Genomic DNA, 22,092 nt, shown 5'->3' on the forward strand with positions numbered 1-22,092 from the left:
TTATAAGGTAAGAATTAAAAAATATGAATATATTAAAAAAAGGGGTAATATTCTGAGATATTTCCTACGTATTTTTTTTTTTCTTTGTGGAATTTTGGAATTCAAGACGTCAATTTCAAAAGGTTTCTTCTGGACTACAAGTAAGAAACTCTTTGCTCATAAGCTAAAAACCAAATCTCAATCTCCTCTATACAGACATATACACACACAAACACATTAACAAAACCAAAAAAAAAAAAAATAAAAAAAATAAAAAAAATAAAGTTGATTGCTTTACTGTATATGTAATATAAAAAAAATCTCACATCGTCTCTCTCTCTCTCTCTCTCGTTAAACAAAAACAGTTCCGCTGTTCTTTAATCCGGAAAAGAAAAAAAAAAGTTTCGATTTTTCTCTGTTTTTTTCTCTGGCGACTGACTGTTTGGTTCAGGGAGGTTTAGTAGTAATAGAAACAATGGAGGTTGATTCAAGTAAGGATCCGGAAGTCTAACGGGTCAAAACCTGGGATGGAGTCGGCGCGACTTGTGGGTGACTACGAACTTGGCCCGAGAATTGGGTCAGGTTCGTTCGCTGTGGTGTGGTTAGCGAAGCATCGATCGTCTGGTTTAGAAGTCGCCGTCAAAGAGATTGATAAGAAACTTCTTAGCCCTAAAGTTAGAGATAACCTTCTTAAAGAGATTTCGATCCTTAGCACCATCGATCATCCTAATATCATCCGTTTCTACGAAGCTATCGAGGTTTTGATCCTTCTTCTTCTTGATCTAGACTCTTGTGTTAAGACTGAATCATCATCTGGGGATAATAATTGCGAGATTGTTTGTAATTTTGGGAATTTTTATTATTGTTTAGACTGGAGATAGGATCTTTCTTGTGTTGGAGTATTGTAGTGGAGGTGATCTTGCTGGTTACATCAATCGCCATGGGAAAGTACCAGAAGCTGTTGCTAAACATTTTATGAGGCAATTGGGTAAAAAACAAACAAACAATCAAAGTTATCTGCTTTTTTTTTTTCATGTTGGTGTAATTTGGAACCTTTTTGTTTGTTGATGTTTGAATCTCTGTTTCTTGTGTTGTGTATTATATAGCTTTAGGGTTACAAGTACTTCAAGACAAGCATTTTATTCACCGTGATTTAAAGCCTCAGGTAAACTTTTAAACTCTCTTATATTGTAGTTTGATGATTGCATTTGTAAAAAAACAGAGTAATTTATATCATTGTGTTCTGTTCTTCTTCAGAATTTACTTTTATCTTCCAAGGAAGTAACTCCACTGCTTAAAATAGGAGATTTTGGTTTTGCAAGGTAAGATTTAGATCTCATATCTCAAAAAAAAATATAAGGTTTGCTTTTCATGGAAAAAGGTGTTAGTTTGGTGATATATCATCCACCATTTTGGTATGTTATTTTTTGATTTTGGTAGGTCTTTAACACCAGAGAGCATGGCTGAGACATTTTGTGGTTCTCCATTGTATATGGCTCCAGAAATTATCCGGAACCAAAAGTATGATGCTAAGGTAAGGAAAGTGAAGGAACTTCCACAATTCTTGAGAAAAGGTTTTATTACCTTTAATTTTTTTTTTTGTTTCTTCTCATTATTTTCTTGTGTCATGGATGTTTCAGGCTGATCTATGGAGTGCCGGTGCAATTTTGTTTCAACTTGTTACTGGGAAACCGCCTTTTGATGGAAATAATCACATCCAGGTTTGTTAGCCTAAATCGATTGAATTGTCTCGTAATGTGAACTTATACTGACCTCCAGTATGCTTTGGTGTCTGATCTCTACAGCTTTTTCATAATATTGTGAGAGACACTGAGTTGAAATTTCCTAAAGATGCTTTAAATGAGATTCATCCAGATTGTGTTGATCTGTGCAGAAGCCTTCTCCGCCGAAACCCAAGTATGGTTATAGGATTCTCTTTTTGTCTGTTTTTTTGTATCAATCAAGTCACAACTCAAAATTTTCATTGAAAAATCTGGTCTTTTGACTGCAGTTGAACGCTTGACATTCCGAGAGTTCTTTACTCACATGTTCCTTCGAGAGCCAAGGTAATGTCTGGAAATTTTGACCAAACCACTCGCAACCTTCATTTATCAAAAAGCTTTAAACTTTCTCTGCTTAATCTGTCATACCAAATGTTGTTAGACAAGTGCCGGATGTTGAGCGTTCTGATACTACTACCTCTACGGGGAAATCATCTTTGCCCTCCGCACAACCGATTAGTACAAACCGTTTCAAATCAAGTGCAGAGAATGCATACAGACATGGGAGTTCCTCTAGTGCCTCAAATTCTCAAATTTTAATGCCACATCTCTCTTTTGAGAAGACTAGAAAAGACACTGAAGGACAAAGCTCATCAAACCAATTTGGAGGTTTGTTATTCGCATGTTGTGTCTGATCTTTGTTGCTTTCTATAAGTTCATATCACTCATAAACTCTTGCTTTCGTCTTTCGTGCAGTTGTAGACTCACTTGAGCTCATAGAGAGAGAGTATGTTCTTGTAAACCGTCCTTCTGCCTCTCTGGAAGGTTCATCAGATTGTTTTGACACATCTTTGCAAGATTCCGGGTTACCTAATTTCTTACCCAGGAATGAAAAAGTTTCATCGAGTTCACTTGAAGCACAGAGACCATTATCGGATGTGTCTGTTCCACGACCAGCAAGCGGATCATATCTGTTAACAGAAGTTCAACGCTTAACAATTGTCCATCCTCCAACTAAGCTCCAAGTTTTGCATCAGTATGCACAAGTACTTACAGAATTAGCTCGCGAGATGGTAACTAGAACTTCTTAATTCTCGTGTCTTAAATGATTTAACATTATTAGAGCTTCTATAACACCGTTGCATACAGGGCAACACAGGACAGGTAAAGGAATCTTTTGCTGTTACTCTCGTCGTTTTAGCTGTCTGGAGAAAAGCCATAGAGATATGCGATTCTTGGATGTTATCCGTTGGAGGAGAGAATAGAATGAACCCTGATCCAACCACAGCTCCTGAGACTTCAATTCCAGATTTAAATTCACCTGCACCAGCTAAAACTTGGGTGACACAAGAGTTTGTTACAGCGTTTAACCAAGCCGAGAATACATCAACTCAACTAAACGAAACAAGTGGTTAGTACCTAACCATTAACCAAGCGATTCTCTGTTATGCTGTTTTTGCAATTACTTGAAGGCATCTCCTTCGCTTCATTGCAGCTGCCACTCATATGCCTGACGCCATGGAAACAATATACGAGAGGGCGCTAGCATACGGCAAGAGTGGTGGGGTAAGTATTAAAGATGAACATTTAGTTCTGAAGTCCAAAACTTTTGTGAAAAATTTCTCCTTTTTGACTTTAAAAACCATTGTGTTCTAAAGTGTGAAACTTTTGTGAAAAGTCTGAACTGATACTTGGTGTGTTGATTCATTTTGGTTTGTATTTCAGGCTGAAGAGTATTTGAGTAACAAAGAAAGTGCAGCAACATTATACAAGAAAGCAATTCTTCTACTCTCCTTTATAATCGAGGAAGCAGTGACCCTATCTCTAAACCCTCCTTTCTCATTAACCCCTGACGACAAGAAGAGGATTCTCTACTACATCTCTAACTTGCAGCATCGTCGGTCGCATCTTTAGCGAAAATCGGCCGCGGGCATTTGTACATAACAAAAACTTTTTGTGGCTCTGGCTTGAGTCAACAAGTCTTATAACAATTTGGGTTCCCTTGTTTTCCCTTGAAAATTTCAAAACGGTTACTACTCTATATTTGATGATGCTGTGACCAAAAAGTATTTGCCTCCTCCATTGCATAGTGCCAAGTATCAATAATACAGCTTAAAATACCCAAAAAACAAAAATGCAAACTTGTTGGTGCCAAGACTAGAGTGCCATTTCTGTTCCTACTTGGATGAGTTCGTTTAAGCATTCTAGGCTCATAAGGCTATATAGAGAGACTATATAGGTCACTATTAATTATTGACAATAATCGTGTCAAGTCAACCCTTAAAATAGAGACAAAAGTCAAAACCATAACTGATGAAATTATCATAAAAGGACACATAATAAGGTCAAACAATAACTGATCCGCCCCAATCTCACAAAATCATGATTTGAAGAACAGTCCAAGTAATATGCGGCCAACACAGAATTTAATTCCGTCAGTCAGAAAACGAAAGAACGAAAAAAAAACCCTAACTTTTTATTCTTTTTTAAATGATAAAAAAAAAGATACTACAATTTTGTTAGCTGTTTTATTTTATTTTTTTGGATTTTTATGTGTTTAATCAAATCGTCGGAATATCGAATATCTGATGCACCGCCGCCGTAATCTTATCGGCCGATTCTAACTCGCAGTCATCCTCCATCTGTTCCAAAAAACAAAAAGATTGAATTTTTCTTATCAAAGATGGGATTTTTCAATTTGGGTTAATCAAAGTAAATAAAAGAAATGGTTACCTTGAGTTGGAAGGAATAAGAAACAGAGGAGTGAGATGAAGATGTGATATTGAGATGAAGAACAGTGAGTCTAAGCTTTTCTAGTGAAACGATTCCTTCGAGAAGTTGTCCTTGTTTCTTCAGACATTCAACTTTTAGGCTGACGTGGTTTTGTATCACTGTAGCTTCGATTTTGGGGATGCAACTTTGATCTTCCCGAGTCGTCCACAACTCGTTCGACGAAATGCCTGAGAGATGATTACTCGCGTTTCCCTCACTGCTTTGTTGCCTTCTCTTTTGCGTTTCAAGAGATTGTATGATTTGCTCGAGGACCTTCACGTAGTTTATAGCTCCTCCTACTATAGACGCTTGGTCTCCCTGCAAGTACACATTTTTTGATTAGGTTTTTGACGAATAAAGGTTGAAACTTTTTTTAGGTTTTTTTTTTTTTGATTATTTACTCGTTGGATGTAGGAAGGTGGGAGAAGGGCACGGAGGGAGCTGATATGTTCGTTCATTTGACGCCGTCGGTTTCGTTCAACAGCAATGTGGTTTACTCTTTGATGCTCAATCTCTTCAATGTTTTTACTTGGTTTGGTCTTCCTCCTCCTTCTCTTTTCTCGAGCCATTTCTTGTGGGAGCAAGTTGTTGGTTTTGCGCTTTCGTCTTGAATTTGCAGTGAGTGGTGGGGATGATGTAGAAGAAGGGAGTGTCATGTTTGCTTGGCTTAAGAAAATTTCTTGGCTTGACAAAGCTTGATTTGTTCCTTCCATGGATGATGCTGAAATCGGGAAGCGAACGGGTGAATGAAACTCCGGATAGTGTTCGAGTTCCCAAGGCTCTTTGACGGTTTGAAGAGACGACAATAGCGTTAGAAAGTTTGGCTCTTTGATTGTAAAAAACGATGAGGGGTCTTCACTTTGCAGCATCTGTAGGAATGGAACTGTATCTTGTAAGCTTTCTTCCTCTTCTTTAATGGCAAAGCTTTGAACCTCGGCAAATCCTTGAACTTCTAGGCTTTTCACATCCGCTTTCCGATTCGAAAACTGCAAGAAACACAGGGGAATGAGGCGCATATGAATGAAAAAAGAAGTGTAATTTAGCTCTACTGCGGGTTTGTTTGAGACTTGGTGTGGGTTAGGACAGTGATAAACAAAAGTAGAAGGGAAAATGGAATGTTTTCAAAGAGAGGTGAAACAAAAATGATTGCAGAATTGTTAACAAACAACAAAAAGCATTAAATGCAGTATCTGGGCTAAGTTGGAATGAGTAAATGCAAGTCCATGTCTCTGAGTGTAGAAAAAATGATTCAAGGGAAGAGAGAAATTGAAGAAAGAGAGTAAAAATCTTTCTAAATTGAGCAAAAGATACATACACAGGGGTTGATGTGTCCTTGAAACCTCTCCATTTTGAGAGCGCTTGTTTGTTATGTAATGTAATGAACGCAGGACGAGTGAGTGATAATAAATGCTGAGAATCACCAAAGAGGCAGAAGAGGAAACTCAGGTACTATCTTCTGATTTTGAGCTTTTCTGGAATTGTAACTGTTAGCTTTATATAGAACAGTGAGTCCTTTAGTAAGCTATTGAATAGAGTGGAAACAGAGGAGCTGTAAAAAAAACAGAGAGGTAAGAAAATAGATGTATTTGGGGTACTGTAAGAGTTGGTGAGGCTGAGCAGAGCAAAGAAGAGATTATTGGTGGAGGCAGTTTTGTCTTGAAGTGAAGACAGACTTTGTGGGGACAATTCTAAATTACACAGAAGAAGAAGGTAAAAAGAGACATGTCATGGGTAAGAGAACTTCCTTTGGGTTTGTGTCATCTTTCTCATGATGTCTCAATCATTCTTTCTTCACTATTCCCATAGCATATCATAGATTACAGCACCACACACCATTCCTTTTTCTTCGAGGCTCAAAAAGCTAAACTTTATACGGAAACTATGCTGCATGCATCCATCATGTTCTAATGATTTACACCAATTAAGAGCGTTTTAATAGATGTAAGGTTTCTAAAGTCTGATAGTTTTGTCTTTTACTTTGCAACCGATACATATCTTATAGCTTGATTCAAATATAAGTTGACTCTAAACTCTAAAGATATTAAACAATAAAAGTCTTATCTATTAAATGCCTTGGGTGCTACGGCATTAAACAGTGTTTGTCCTATAAAATGTCCCAGTTTGTCTAGAATCTCACTCCAAACAGGTACCTTCATACCCGGTCTCACAAAACTTGAACAAAGAAACAAAACATTCGGCCTTTGCATACTTAACGAAGACCTTAGAAACCTTATCAACAAATTAAAACTGCAAAGAAAGTTTGGCTCATTTTTTATCAATTGTGTACTGGATCGGATATGGTTGTTAACAGTCACACACGAGCTATGGTTACTTGCTCTCAGGACAGTGATGCCCCACTCTTTTTTTGGTAGTTTATTATATTATAAAAGATATATAAACCCTAACGATCCTGATTCTTTTGTGGTATCTTAACACAAATCCCTAATCTCAAACAAAGTTGTCCTTTTAATTACTTTTTTTAAGGCAGGACAAAAAGAAACTTATTCATAAACAAAAAACAATGGCATATGTCACAACAATGTAATGGATATCACACGAGAAAGCGAAAAAAGATTGAACTTCGATCATGAAAATGACAGGAAACCAGAGAAATTAACCCCTTTTGTTGTTTTAACGCTCGATTTGTATCGTGACGTGACTGATATGGAACTCTCTCCATATGTAATCGATCACTTTGTTAAGAACCGTATCATCATCAGCTTCTGGTCTAATCTTGACATGACAAGAAACCAGAGTTTTTCCAACTGTAATTGCCCAAATGTGCAGCTCATGAACACCGACCACTTCTTCGATTTGCATCAATCCCTTTTCGAGTAGCTTCGCATCGATCTCTCTCGGTGTGCTCTCCATTAAAACTTCAAGTATGCTTCGAATCATCTTAATGGTCGTCCCTAAAACAATAACCGAAAAGACTAACGTGCAGATCAAGTCAATTACTTTCCATTTAGGGTCATACCAAATCAGACCCCCTCCAATCATCACCCCAATGCTCTGGATTAAATCCCCAAGAACATGAAGATAAGCCCCTTGCACATTAATGTTCCTCCCTTTCCTTGATTTCTCCAGTAATAGCTCAGCTTTTTCCCCATCACCATGACCATGACCATGACTATAACTATGACCATGACTATGGCCATGCACATGAGTATGACTATAACCATGATCATGACTATGACCATGACCATGCACATGAGTATTACTATGACTATGGCCATGATCATGTCCAAGCACAAAAATCATTATGATATTTACAACTAAACCAAAAGAAGCAACAAGAACCATAAAGAAACCATCAACATCATCATTAGTCTCTTGAACGAGTCTAGTTACGGCTTCATAGACCAAAACCCCAGTGAGTAGCCAAATGAGCTGGATTGAGAGAAGAGCACCCAAAATCTCAATCCTGAAGAAGCCGTAACTCTGTCGGGGATTCGCTTCCCAAGAAGAAGCCCATAAGGAGAGCATAGAGATAGCAAAAGCACCAACATCAGTGAGCAAATGAGCTGCATCTGTTAGTATAGCCAAACTATTAGCCTTAAGGCCACCAACAACTTCTATGCTCATGAACAAGAGACCTAACACCGCAACGCAACAGAGCTTTTGCATCGAAGCAGCTCGTTCTTTAGCATCACTTGGAGAAGTTGAAAACCCACAAGCTGTTTCACCACAGAGTTTACTTCTTCTTGAGTCCATCTGCAGCATTAAAAAAAATGTAACTTTAGAGCTAGAATCAATGAACTATACGCAATTCTATGAATACAGTATATAGATTTGTTTACCTTACAACAAAGCAAGATAGTAGAAACTCAATTCAAGAGTGAGTTTAGAGTTTGAAACATGAAGTAGATATTTAAAGATTGGCGAAAACAGAGAAGTATAACAGGGACATGCATCCCACAACTACTACACGAGGATAGCGAGCAAAACAATATTTCACATTACAACATACGAAGAACAGAGAAGACTAATAATTAATTATAGTTAATTAGAACCCATGAAGTTAATGAATATGACAACATATTGATACCAAAAACAAAGAGTCAAACCCATAATCATGCGTAGTAGCATTATAAAATGCATATTTAAGTGAAGGCCCAATGTAACAATGACGAAATCCAAGCGACATCAGATTCTGATGTCGACCAATTCTTGATATCATCACATCGAGAGTGGAAAGAATCTGGAAACAAAAGCTATACTAATCTCTCTCTCTCTCTCTCTCTCTCTCTCTCTCTCTCTCTCTCTCTCTTCCCATATCGTCCACTCCACGACATTGTTTGTTTTTCCAACGAAAACTATCGAATCTAGCTGTACTTGTAATAAATAGTTAATTCATCTTTATCGTTTTCTTAAACAGGCCCATTTGAAAGTTATATAATGGGCTAATTACAAATGCTGGGCTGAGGAAGATGGATATACAGAAATAATAATAACTGCGGCTGCTATATTGCCTAGGAAAAAAAATTTGGTCTTTCTAGACGGTCTCTAACTTTGACTTTGACCAATTTTGAAAAATGCAAAAAAAAAAAACGTTTACATTATGTTATGTGAACTCAACCTCTATAGAACTACAAATCAAACTTTTAATAATCAATTCTATCTAACTAAAACCTGCTGATAACATTAATAATGTAAACGAGTTTTTTTCTAACACTTCGAAGTTGAGTTCACATAACCAAATTCCGAAATTAAGATTTACGTATATGGGATAGTTAACGTTGGTTTTATTAAAAGACTAAAAGTACAAAAACAATACATTTTTCCATTGGGTGATGCAACAGACAACAGTTTAATAGGAGTCTTTACACCTAGGCTTTGCGTAACGGAACTGCTTTTTCGTCTAAAAATTCTTTTAGAGATATCGATACAAAAGCATGATAAATAAATACTCGAACTTTTAAACAAATTGCAGGTATGTAAAACTTAAAAAAAAAAAAAACCAGAACGATAACATAATCATAGTTAAAATTCAAAGAATTTACATCAACGTAATTATATTTTACATTAGTAAAAGAAATCGATAATTTTGAAACGTCATATGTACGTAGGTGGAGTTCTTAAGAGTTACACCGTAACTGTGAATGAGCAACCGTGCGTGACCAGACAGACGTAAAAACTTAAATACATTATGATGGGTTGATCAGGGTATTTTTTGAACAGATGAAATAAATATATGAAGTTGTCGACTAGATTTGAAATTTGTCTGTAAGTTTACTAGATATTAAGATATTGAAGATGCAGTTGCAGTAGCAGAGCGCTGTTGGAACAAGGAGCTGTGAGGACACATGATTCTGTACCTAGGAACGGATGAGTGAGGTGTGACAAGGAGGCGTAGCTACGTGTCATTGTCTGTGTTGAAGATAAAGCAGAATTGAGAGAGAAGATATTCGGAAAAGATATGCGGAGAATATCTCACTCGACGGTTAAGGAATGAGAAACCTTGGCGAACAAGTATTTGCCTTAGACGAAGATTTGAAGATCTTCTCATTAGGGTTTTGAGAGGTATAGTATAAAAAGCTAAGGGAGTTTAGTCGTAAGTTTTTTAACACTAAGAAAACCTTTGGTGAGAGATTGTAAACTTCAAAGCTAATCAAACAATAGCTAAGAAGTGAGTGTTGTTTTTCTCTTAGATCTATACTAGAGTTAGTTAGATAGAATAGAGAAAAGTGCTTAGATTTGTTCTTGTAATCATTGATTTGTTTTATAAGAATAAATAAAGAAGCGTTAGCTTGGCGTTTTCCAAGCAGAGGTCTGTGGTGTAAACTTCTATACCTTTACACATATATGTGATGTTAAAGCACAATCGAATTTAATCGTTAACAATTTTTCAAAAAAATTATTGAAATTTACATGTAAATCGATCTTTAAATGCATGACACAAACATACTGTACCTTTTTGCTTCTCTTTTTTTTTTTTTTCCTTTTTACTATATAAAGAAAAACAAATATTGAAACTTAGCCTAAGTTTTGTGCATGAGATAATATGCTTTAACCAACAAAAGAAAAACAAATATTGAAAATGATCTAGAAACGTTATCAAAGTGTCGTTTATCTAAACTTTTACAGAATAGAAGACACATATATTATATTATTCCTCAGTGATGGAACCCAATCTTCGAGACACTAAGTAATTTCCACGCCGTTGCGACGGAACATCGTCACTGGAGCCAAGAACCCTTGCTGGCAAGCGACCTTCCATACATTCTTTAAGAATCAAGAAACCAATCTTACCACCGTCGTTTGATTGATCACCACGATGTGCCAAAGACATAAGCTCTTCCAGTTGATCTCTTCTCATCCTCGCTTTAACCCGTACAGTGCTTCTACGTTGTTGCGGCGACTCCTCCACGTGTCTTCCTCTTCCTCCGTCGCCAGAAGCCGGGTGTACAGCGCAGCTTCTCCTAAGAAAATTCCCCATTTCTTGATCTTCCTTGTATTTCAAGTGCTTACATTAAATGATGCGTGTATGACTTGTTTCTATATATAGGACAATAGAGAAGAGATTGAGATTGTTAGGCATTTTATATATAGGCGTGTGCAATTCGGTTTTCCTATTGTTGGGGTTGGGTATTTCGGTTTTGCCGTCAAAGTATGTCCAAACGAAAGCCGAGAAAAATGATTTAGTTTGGTTATATCCGGTTTCAATATTTGGTTTGGTTTTTGATAACCTTTTTGAAATGAAAGCAGCAATACACAGTTAACTATGTATAACCTAATATCGCCTTGATCTATTAAAAACGTACGTTATCCTTGAAAAAAACTAGTTTATTCGATTCGATTGCACTAAATTTAGTTTTGGTTCGGTGGTATATAAACTGTGGCAGTAGAATGTTATAGTAAAACCCGGTTAGTTTGAATGTGAAACCATTTGGCTTCATTTTTCAACCCGGAATTTTATAGAAAATGAGGAAGGAGTTTGAGTAAGAATGTGAACTACGATGCATGGGGCATGCGAGGTTATTAGACGGAATTATTAAGTGTTGTTCTGGTTCACGTATCTGCTGACGTGGAATCTAAGTTAATTAAATTACTATACTAAACAACACACAGGCAGGGTGTGTTTCACGCGTCAACTATCTTTAAAGTTTTCTCCGGGATTTTGTCACCTTAAGCCTCACCTATTTCTCGTTTAAAAAAAAAAAAAATCTTAGATCGAATGAAACCTCCCCTTTTTTCTGTTTGGATTTTTGTTAGGAAAAATTCTTGGGTTCATCTTTTTAATCAACCAATCAAACTGTCTGTCATATCATATTTATAAAATAAATCAAAATTAAAATAAAAAGACAAAACAAGTTAAGAAAACCAATAAATTTTTTATCAAGGAAATTATGTTGGTTTAGGTTTATAAAATAATGATTAGAGTTTAAATTTTACAATTGAACGAAATCATACGTCGGTTTGGGTTTACAAAAAAGTGGTTAGAGTTTAGTTTTAACAATTAAACAAAATTATATGCCGGTTTGGGTTTACAAAAGAGTGGTTAGAGTTTAGGGTTTAGATTTTACAATTAAATGAAATTATATGTCGGTTTGGGTTTACAAAAGAGTTACTAGAGTTTAGGGTTTAGATTTTACAATTAAACGAAATTATATATCGGTTTGGGTTTACAAAATAGTGTTTAGGGTTTAGATTTTAAAATTATGCAAAATTATATGTCGGTTTGGGTTTATAAAATAGTGGTTAGGGTTTAGATTTTACAATTAAAGAAAATTATATTTTAATTTGGATTTATAAAAAGAGTGATTTGAGTTTAAATTTTATAATTTAAAACTATAGTATAATGTTTAGAATTAATAATTTTAAAATTAATTAATATACATAATTTCATTCTTTAATCAATAATTTGTTTCCTTAAGTAAGAGGGGGTGAATAAGAGGGTTCACCCTAGGGGTGAACCCAACTATTGTTCTTTTGTTAAATTGTATCTATCTTTGTATAATTCAGGACCATTACCACTAATTAGTTAAGTCTGACCCGTTATGTAAGTGATGGTTAACCATCCTAACCGAATTAATTTTAACAAAGGAGAAAAAACAGTTTTGAGAGTTTTAAAAGAAAGAACAATTCATTACATATAAGCTCAGTTTTATTTAGGGTAAGGGTTTTCAAAAGAAAACATATAAACCAAAACAGAACCACGTTAAAATCTCAAACTTAACATTAATTCATTTCTCACTTGAAGTTTTTAAACAAAAAGAGTAAATCAAAGATGACAAAAAAAACAATAAATGAATAAAATTTCATCTGTATTTCTATAATTCATAATTCTTTGCTGGTATGTATAAATTTCAGCATGTAGTGTGAGAGACAAGTAAGCTAGTGGAATTTTAATAATATATATTCCACTATCGTGGGTTCAAAGCTCTCTTTAGTAGAACTCAAAAAACAAAAAAAATGAGAGTAAGTAAATATTATGGGCCAATGTCCGTCAGGACCCTTGAAATTAATAATGACCCGCCAAGAAATTGTTGGTACGTAATTGAGTGCACCGAAAGGTGGTGGTACTGTTTTTTTCTTTCGTCTTTCCATTATCTTTCTTTTTTGATCCTCCGTATACTATAAGAAGACAAAAATGTTATGTTGTTGTAGGACATGGATCCACAAGTTATGTGACATTACATTAATCAATTAGAGTAGAAACAACATGCAAACATATACTCTGTTTATCTTGAAAATCTTTTAAGATATACACTGTTTGGTCAATAGTTTAACACGTAAACGTTTGTTTTATAAATTTCGTGGGGTTTTCTCTAAGAATTTGGCTTCATCTGAATGTAAAAAAATAGTAAAATTCAACTGCAACTTTGATTAATCCTCCATAGTTTTATAAAGTTAAGTTTTAAAGTCTTTTTGTCTCTGTCGGCCTTTTCAACCTTTTGACCTCACGTGAACATTATTAACCCTATCACTTCCTTTTTAAAAGGGAATGGGTTAATAATAAGCATCATTTATTTTCTTTCTTGTAGTTTTGTTAGACAACCTTTCTCTATTTTGTATACAACCTTGCCAATTAATCTACAAATAAGGACTTCAAATGAAATAAGATGTGCCAAGCATTTTCAAAAATGAAAATACATTATATTGCCAAAGTACTCTACGAGTAGTCATATTACCAGGTACTCTGAAGTACCCAAAATCATAATATGATGATAATAAATTATCGCAAGTACAGGATCTTCGTTCCTTTTTAACCAAGAAAAGTGGTGGACCATCCACATTGTTTTTCTTTTTACTTCGTAATAAATTTTAATTTATACTTTATTTTTGTAATAACCTTCGTCTTAAACCCTTCTCCGTCTTGGGTTTTCTTAGGATTCCATACATTACATATACAAACAATAATAACTTGTTACTATTATATTCTCTTGTGAAAAAGAAAAGAAAAAAAACAAAATGGGTAACTGCGTATTCAAAGGCAGTGGTGGTTCTAGAAAATTGTACGACAAAGATGATTCGTTGATAAAAGTGGTGACTCCAAACGGTGGCATTATGGAGCTTCATCCTCCCATCTTAGCCGAATTCATCACCAACGAATTTTCCGGCCACGTCATCCACGACTCCTTAAGCCTTCGCCACTCATCTCCACCGCTTCTACACGGCGAAGAGCTCTTTCCCGGTAACATATACTACCTCCTCCCTCTTTCTTCCGCCGCCTCGACCACTCCACAGTACTCTTCCGAACAACTATCAACGCCGTACAGAATGTCTTTCGGGAAAACGCCCGTAGCGACGGCTATGAATGGCGGGGGAGGAGGTGGTTGTGGAGTGTGGAAGGTGAGGCTTGTGATAAGTCCGGAGCAGTTGGCGGAGATTCTTGCGGAGGATGTGGAAACCGAAGCGTTGGTTGAAAGTGTGAGGACGGTGGCAAAGTGCGGCGGAGGTGGACTTCACTCGAGGGCCAACTCAGACCAGTTAAGCGTTACGAGTAGCTTCAAAGGGTAATTAAGGTAAATTTTCCAATATGTGTAATTTTTACATGTTAATTATGTGATACTCTGTTTTCACGGTTAAGCTTTTAAATTATGTTGATTTGCGTTGGAGACTTTGAAGTGATTACATAAGTTTATAAACTATATGAAATTTCGACGACATCTCACATGAAACGATTAATTAATAAAATCCTAATTAGATTATTTAATCTTTCTCATTCAATGCTAAAACCTAAAAGAGTCTAAAAAGAGCAAAACAAACGAGAGGCACATAAATATCATATTGTTCACTCGGGTACTTTAGCTCTGTTGGGCTTATGTTGAAATGAATTGTTGTCAACTAATCATTTGAGTTTATTTCAGGCCAAAAGACCCAAATATGGCCAGAAACAGTTTAGGATTAGGTTTAAGTTATACACCCTACACAACTATTATAAGGTCCTGATATCGGTGTTATAACTAAGTACAGAAACAAGGAAACAATTGTTCCTAGACTTGACCATGTAGTTTGCTCAAAATAATTGGATCTTTTTTAGATTATCAGAACATGCCATAAGGCCCCATAACATAGGTTGCATAGAATCAAAATTGGATATGTAAAGCGTAAAAGCAGGTTTTCTCTTCCAACACATATATGTATATAGCTATGTGACTGATTCCTCTATTCTCTCGTCCAACCAAAAAGAACACTCCGGTTTGTTTATCACCTCCATGTATAATATTCTTTTTGGGTATAGTTATTTTATAATTTAATCATTTATGGGGAGCGAAAATTGATCATCATATCGTCTAGATATATCATCTATTTGAAAAGACAAACACACATGATTCAGGTTTACGATTAATAATTAAACACACATTTTTTAATTGTGAGACCAAGGTACGTACCTTTCTCTCGTGCAGGCAAAAGTATTTAACCACTTGATTACTTCGTCATGAGATACCTATTACCTAAGTGAGGAAGAATACATGTATTAGACGACAAATATTTTTTGATATCTAGCAATTTCAGCTGTGCTGGCTACATCAACAACCGGCAAACTAGGAAGGTATTAACATTTGTTTACTAAAAAATACCTTAAACGAAAAAATTCCTTCAACATTGGAAAAGATAATTTGAATTTTGGAATTCTTTTTGGTTATTATCTTCTTAGCTATCGCAATAAGATACTTAATTTCTACTTGGCCGTCCAACTGGTTAGAATCCGCATCGATAAGGCATTCACAGATTGGTAATCTTCATTATGCTCTTTAAATTCTATCATCGCAAGAGCAATGATGCAACACTGGTTCGTGGAGACTGTATTGTAACTTTTTTGTGCTTGCAACAATTGTTTTTAGACATATCCTATACACAGAGTTTCGGGTTTCTTTATGGCTTACAGTCGTTTAATTTGTTGTCTATTTCAAGGGAGGATTAGTGATGTATTTAGTTTTACATAAATGTTGTTTTTCCTATATCACCTTCGTGTATAATATAATATGTATATAACTGGCAGTACATAAATGAAGATTGTTTCGAAGTTGATCAATAAAATTAATCCCTTGGTCACTAGGTAAACAGATCGCTATCGTAACAACTACTAATATGTGAAAAGAAAAGACCAAACCAAACGAACACAATCAAAAGTCACCTTCAATCCTTCAACTTTAATATTAATTACGATTCCTAAATTTCTTAAAGTACGAATTTTTAAAGGTTTTTAAATCCACGTAAAAATTAGAATTTTGTACAACGTAACATAAAGTAACAAGAATCAAAAAAAAAAGTAACAAGAATCAAAACTGAACCACATTAATTTTTTTTTTTTTTTTAAACATAAAGTAAACAAACATAGATGCTGGATTTCCTTACATTCACTGGTTCGTACACAAAACAAAAAGGGCCATCTTCTCCACGGTCAGCTTAGTAAAGGAGACTCATGATACAATATCTGGATCAGCATTGCAATATTGGCTTGACAATGTTCGTTTCAAACTACATATTTTATAATTTACCAACCACATATAACTTTTTTCTTAATTATTCATTTTGTATATATAGCCTCTATACGCAAATACATTTTAGATTAGGCCACATGCGTTTACTCAATTTTGGTTTACTCAGAATTAAATTTAAAAAATCAAATAATATTATAAATATAAAAAGATCATCAAGATGCAAATAACATTAAGGCAACGGTAGGTCCTTTATATTTGAAGTATATAGGTATAAGTATAATCTGACAGTTCGTATGTCCATTTCACGTATTCTTCCCCACGATTTCTTACGATTTTCTCTAGCCCCACTGCTTTGATTCTACACTTTTTGGAACTTCCTGCGCAATTAGTATGCCGTAAGGAGACGTCGTCATTAGTTTATAAAACCCTTTGCAATTGTCTGCATTATGCTTGCAAGCCTGTTTTTTTTTTTTTTGGGTATCAATGTAAACATCATTCAAAGGTATTATCATAATTCATAAGTATTCTTATTATATACTCTGGATTGCAAAACCTTGACAGTGCTATATATTCACATTTTCCAAAACTATAACTTGTTAACTGTATCAGAAAGCATCCATTAACTCAATTTAATCTCATAATTTAAGTTAGTATGGCGACTGTTATCCTATTGATATCTTGTGTTTTAATGTAATTTTAGAGCTTAATTCTTTATTGTTTTGTGTATATTCATGAGCATTTAGGTTGTTTAGGTTGCATTTTGCATCAAGTTTGTTATCTCAGATGATGGAGTAGAGATGTACAAGGAAAATATGCTTTGGAGCCAAATAAATCAATAATTAGCAATATAATGACAGACACATATTTGGATGCACACAAGATGATTGATGATTCGGAACCAGTTTGCAGTCCCTCAAAGATCGACTCGTATGAAGACCTTTATTTGGTATTTAGCTCCAGATTTCTTCATCTAAGTTATTGGAAATTGAGTAAGCTTTGCAATGGAGGTGATTTCATGCCAATCAGATGTGCGTATAAAGAGTTATACCTGTTTGAGTGAGCGTATATACAGCCAAAGTGAAGACAGGAGCCACACGCGGCCAAGAGCAGCGGCCAAACGGTGGCCGAGTGAAGACCAGCGGCCATCCCAATCGGTCAAGAGCTGGCCGATGGAGTTCAGAAAGAGGAAGATCGTTTACAGCAGCGGCCAAACTCAATCGGCCAAGCCATGACCGTTGGAGCCACGCGACCTCATCAATCGGCCAAGCCATGGCCGATGGAGCTCAAGAAGAGAAAACACCGTTTACACCAGCGGCCACCACCATCGGCCAAAGTGTGCCCGGCCATCCCAATCGGCCATCTCAATCGGTCAAAGCATGGCCGTGTGAGACCATCACCACACTTGTTTTAGTTTTGATCCGGGTTTGACCCGGTTTGAACTGGGTTGACCCGGCTCCCTTTTATTTTGCTATAAATACTCTAACCCTATTAAGGGGAGACTTATCTCTTATCTCTTATCTTTGGTTGATCTTTTGTTTATCTCTTGTTTAGCAGCCACTTAGGATTCTTAAGCTTATTTACTCTTGGTTTGTTGAATGATTGAGTACTTCTAAGTTTTTTAATAGCAATTTCTCTTTCAAATCTCTTAATCTATAATCTCTTATTATGATTTCACAAAGATCAAACTCTTTCCTTTGTGTGATCATGATGATGAGTGAGTAGATCATTAGAACTTTGGGCTAGGTAGATTAGGGAGATAGATGATTGATCTTTGATGTCTAGAGCCTTATTTATGTGTTTCCTATCTTGTTTAGTATTAATAATGCTGGAAAGCCTTGATCAAGCTTGAATCTAGACATTAGGATTTCCATTGCCCAGAAGGTGTTTGATGAAATTCCTGAACCAAACTATTCAAGGGCTTTGCACTCCTAGCCAATGGAAATTGATGATTAGGGTGCTTAGTGGTATTAAGACTTGTTCTTAATGCATGCTAGCTTTGTGATTGCCTTTGGAAAAAGTTGATTATCACTTGATTTGTTTAAGAATCTCTACCATGGAAATGGATTGATTTGCATTAGTGTTCTTAGCCATAGGATTGTTCTTGATTGTTGCCTGGACATCTAGGATTGGTTAGCTATCTCCCAAGTCAATTACCTTGCCCAAAGTTCACTTGTTTTTGATTTAAAGTTTGTTGTTAATTGTGTTATGTTTCTTTTCTTTAATTTGTTTTGCTAGTTAAGACTGTTACAACAAACCAATTCTTGTTAAGAATAGATTAAACAACTTTGTGTATTCTTAGTGAATTGATTAATGCCGATTGTGGATTAATAATTTAATTGACTGAAATATACTACATCAATTTGACGCCGTTGCCAGAGATCGAACCCGGGTCACCCGCGTGACAGGCGGGAATACTTACCACTATACTAAGTTTTGAGTACCTGACTATTATGAATCTATATAAACTCAAAACCACGTTAAAAGAAAATCAGAAATTAAATAACCGTTTGTAAATTGGCCCCCACAAGATCTACGGCATACGTACAGACTTCTCTCACAGTTGTAAACAACTGTTCATCTAGATTAATTCACGTCGTCATCCTAACTTAAAATAATAAATACAGTAAGTTATTTTATTTTTGGCAAATCCACTTTCTTTTCTTGAACCACATGCACATAATGCGAATCTCAGACCCTTTTTTGCGATGTCAAACAAAAAAAAAGAGACCTTTTTGTGCAATGTTAATTACCTGCACATATATTCGATGAGGAGGTTGTGGATTCTCATGAGTAATATACTTCACCATTCATTAAGTCTATCGATATCTCCTCCCATCACGTTCTACGTACAAAATGGCCTCTGAAATTATTTGAACTCATATCGATAATAGTAGATTAAGCTACGGGGTTTGATGTCGTAGTTAACATCACACTTTTTCTTTGTAAATTCTTTGCAATTTATGAGAATAACAAAAGGTGGAAATGGTTGCAAAATAGCGTTCAACTCATTCATGTACTAAATAGAAGATGAAAGAGTCGAACAAATTTCATTTATAATTTGTTCATTTCTCCAGTTTTTTTAGTTGAATGGATTGAATAAATTTTCTAACTTATTCATCTCAAATGGTAAAAAATTGGATAAATGATAGTTCAACATATTCAACCCATTAATTTATGTCATCAATTTGCACCCAAAAATGACTAAAATGTCTTGTCTATAGAGATTTTTAAGGTCGGGTGTCATCGTAGCGATGTGGGCTTGCTTCCTACATTACAGTTGACAAGTGGATCCCGCGTGGACCATACTTTTACCCAATGGCTACGTGACCTGGTCCCACTGTATTTAGAAAACTATACCCTAAACAAAATTAAGGAGGACCATTACACATTTACACCGAACTAAAAGATAGCAAAATAATTTTAAATTTAAATTGCAATTAATTTTCTCTATTTTTGCATTATTGTATTTTTTACGGGTATATTACTGAATCATGCAAAAAATAGACAGTTTTTTAGTAGATTTATATAATGTGATCTCAAAAGTTGGCAAAACGAAAAGCTGAAGAAACTGGCACGAGCTACTTGGTAATAAACCGATCCACTGTTAGCCGTTTAGCCCATTGGTGGTATAGATTTCCCAAGCAAGTACAACATTCATTACGAGTTCTGTTTCCGGAATATAACAGAGATTTCAAATTATTAGAATAACCCCTTATATAGTCTTATTATGTTTATTTGTAACTGGCCGCTCATGCGTACTTACAATTTGACACCATATGAAAACACAAGATATTCGGATTAAAAAATAATACTCCCATTTTTAAAAGGAAAACTTGTTAAAAAGAGAATTAAAAATGAACACATGCATTTCATCATGCATGTACTTTTTGTTTTAACAGGTGATGTAAACAATATACACATATATTTTATTTATTTTGACATCGAGATATACACACATATATATATAAATAGACCCACTTTGGTTAGTTATAAACTCGTTATATGTTCTTCTTCTTTTTTTCTATCTTTAGCAATGAACATATCAGTAAACGGACAGTCGCAAGTGCCTCCTGGCTTCAGGTTTCACCCGACCGAGGAAGAGCTCTTGCAGTATTACCTACGGAAGAAAATCTCTAACGTCAAGATCGATCTCAACGTTATTCGTGACGTTGACCTCAACAAGCTCGAGCCTTGGGATATTCAAGGTTCATCATCTATCTTTGTTGTCTTGTTAATTATATCTTGCAATCTCGGAACGAGAGTATACATAGACTTTCTTGATTCTTGATAAAACGTAATATTACGGCTTCTATATATATTAAAGTATTCTTCCATTCACGTTGAGTCGTAGACAGAAGCTTCTACTGGTGATTTCATAATGAGAAAAAATTTGCAGTCAAAAAATACATATGCGCTGCTTAATTCACTGGATTCTTGACAATTATTAATATTTTAATTAGTTATAGTTTGTTAAAAATATATGCTATTTGGAAGAAGAACTAGAAGAACCTAACATATAACTCTTGTTTTTTCCCTGTGTAGAGATGTGTAAGATTGGAACAACGCCGCAAAACGATTGGTACTTCTTTAGCCATAAGGACAAGAAGTACCCCACGGGGACTAGAACCAACCGAGCCACCACGGTCGGGTTTTGGAAAGCTACAGGACGTGACAAGATCATATATACCAATGGTGATAGGATCGGGATGCGAAAGACGCTTGTCTTCTACAAAGGTCGAGCCCCTCATGGTCAGAAATCCGATTGGATCATGCATGAATACAGACTCGACGAGAGTAGTGTATTAATGTCCTCGAATCACGATGATGATGTCACCGTCGAACAAACATGTGAGGCCATAGGATGCGACGAAGGATGGGTGGTGTGTCGTGTTTTCAAGAAGAAGAGTCTTTGCAAAACCATGATTAGCAGCCCAGGGATATCTGTTAAAACGCCGTCGTTCAATGATGAGACTATCGAGCACCTTCCTGAAGCTATGGGGCAATCTTGTAAAGAGGAGATAGTTTTAGACCCTTTTTTGAAACTCCCCAACCTCGACAATAACTGTCATGTCAGCAAAGTTGTGGATCCGAGCTTCGTCACTAGCTGGGCCGCTTTGGATCGGCTCGTTGCCTCGCAACTAAATGGGCCTAACTCGTATTTGATCCCAGCCGTCAGTGAGACTTCAGAATCACCGTTCCATGAACTGAACCGGTCCGGTTATTATACCGGTTTATCGACGGATAATTATATACCGGAGATGGATTTGTGGAACGATGCAGAATTCGAGAGACCGACAACGTCATCGTCCAACCCATTGTGTCACGTGTCGAACGGAAGTGGATGTCGGAAAATGGAAGTGGCATACCAAAACATTGTGTAAAGATGTAATAATCATCATACCATATAGTTGTTGAAAGTTGAAAAAAATTACGATAAGAAGGGTCAGTTTGTGATAATTACAGTAGTTATGTGAAATCATTACAGATAAACAAAAGTTCTCTATGTCTGTCGTACACTTTTATATCATAATGATTCTATATTTTATAAATAGAAGAATATAGTTTTGAATTTGATTGGTCTTAGAATTTTTTTAATGTTTGAATCTTAATTATCAATCTATGACTAAAAGCAATTACATTTTCCTTTGCAACAATAATCACATGGGTTCGTCGACAAAATTAACTTTTGGAATAAGTAATTTCCAATTCCATAACATTCTTTTGTGTTT

At 35.6% G+C, this 22,092-nt stretch overlaps 6 protein-coding genes across 6 annotated transcripts; 3 read left to right on the forward strand and 3 right to left on the reverse strand.

The window, feature by feature from the left end:
- On the forward strand, window positions 303–3,777 carry LOC104749122 (serine/threonine-protein kinase ATG1a). Its single transcript, XM_010470699.2, has 13 exons — window positions 303–737; window positions 850–967; window positions 1,086–1,144; window positions 1,237–1,301; window positions 1,420–1,513; window positions 1,620–1,700; window positions 1,785–1,896; window positions 1,991–2,045; window positions 2,143–2,369; window positions 2,457–2,773; window positions 2,850–3,111; window positions 3,196–3,266; window positions 3,426–3,777. The coding sequence occupies exons 1-13, from the start codon at window positions 507–509 to the stop codon at window positions 3,612–3,614; spliced, it is 1,881 nt and encodes a 626-aa protein (XP_010469001.1). The 5' UTR covers window positions 303–506; the 3' UTR covers window positions 3,615–3,777.
- Window positions 4,144–6,354, reverse strand: LOC104749123 (transcription factor bHLH67-like). Its single transcript, XM_010470700.2, has 4 exons — window positions 5,788–6,354; window positions 4,874–5,458; window positions 4,434–4,790; window positions 4,144–4,342 (listed from the first exon to the last, which is right to left on the reverse strand). Exons 1-4 carry the CDS (start codon window positions 5,818–5,820, stop codon window positions 4,262–4,264), a joined length of 1,056 nt encoding a protein of 351 aa, XP_010469002.1. The 5' UTR covers window positions 5,821–6,354; the 3' UTR covers window positions 4,144–4,261.
- Window positions 7,001–8,725, reverse strand: LOC104749124 (metal tolerance protein A1-like). The gene is made up of 2 exons (XM_010470701.2): window positions 8,273–8,725; window positions 7,001–8,186 (listed from the first exon to the last, which is right to left on the reverse strand). The coding sequence occupies exon 2, from the start codon at window positions 8,184–8,186 to the stop codon at window positions 7,104–7,106; it is 1,083 nt and encodes a 360-aa protein (XP_010469003.1). The 5' UTR covers window positions 8,273–8,725; the 3' UTR covers window positions 7,001–7,103.
- On the reverse strand, window positions 10,449–11,001 carry LOC104749125. The gene has a single exon (XM_010470702.2). It carries the CDS (start codon window positions 10,909–10,911, stop codon window positions 10,582–10,584), a length of 330 nt encoding a protein of 109 aa, XP_010469004.1. The 5' UTR covers window positions 10,912–11,001; the 3' UTR covers window positions 10,449–10,581.
- On the forward strand, window positions 13,805–14,626 carry LOC104749126. The gene has a single exon (XM_010470703.2). The coding sequence runs from the start codon at window positions 13,887–13,889 to the stop codon at window positions 14,433–14,435; it is 549 nt and encodes a 182-aa protein (XP_010469005.1). The 5' UTR covers window positions 13,805–13,886; the 3' UTR covers window positions 14,436–14,626.
- LOC104749127 (NAC domain-containing protein 66-like) lies at window positions 20,384–21,812 on the forward strand. The gene is made up of 2 exons (XM_010470704.1): window positions 20,384–20,568; window positions 20,906–21,812. Exons 1-2 carry the CDS (start codon window positions 20,397–20,399, stop codon window positions 21,742–21,744), a joined length of 1,011 nt encoding a protein of 336 aa, XP_010469006.1. The 5' UTR covers window positions 20,384–20,396; the 3' UTR covers window positions 21,745–21,812.

Source organism: Camelina sativa, chromosome 16, assembly GCF_000633955.1.
Source record: "Camelina sativa cultivar DH55 chromosome 16, Cs, whole genome shotgun sequence".
NCBI lineage: Eukaryota > Viridiplantae > Streptophyta > Magnoliopsida > Brassicales > Brassicaceae > Camelina > Camelina sativa.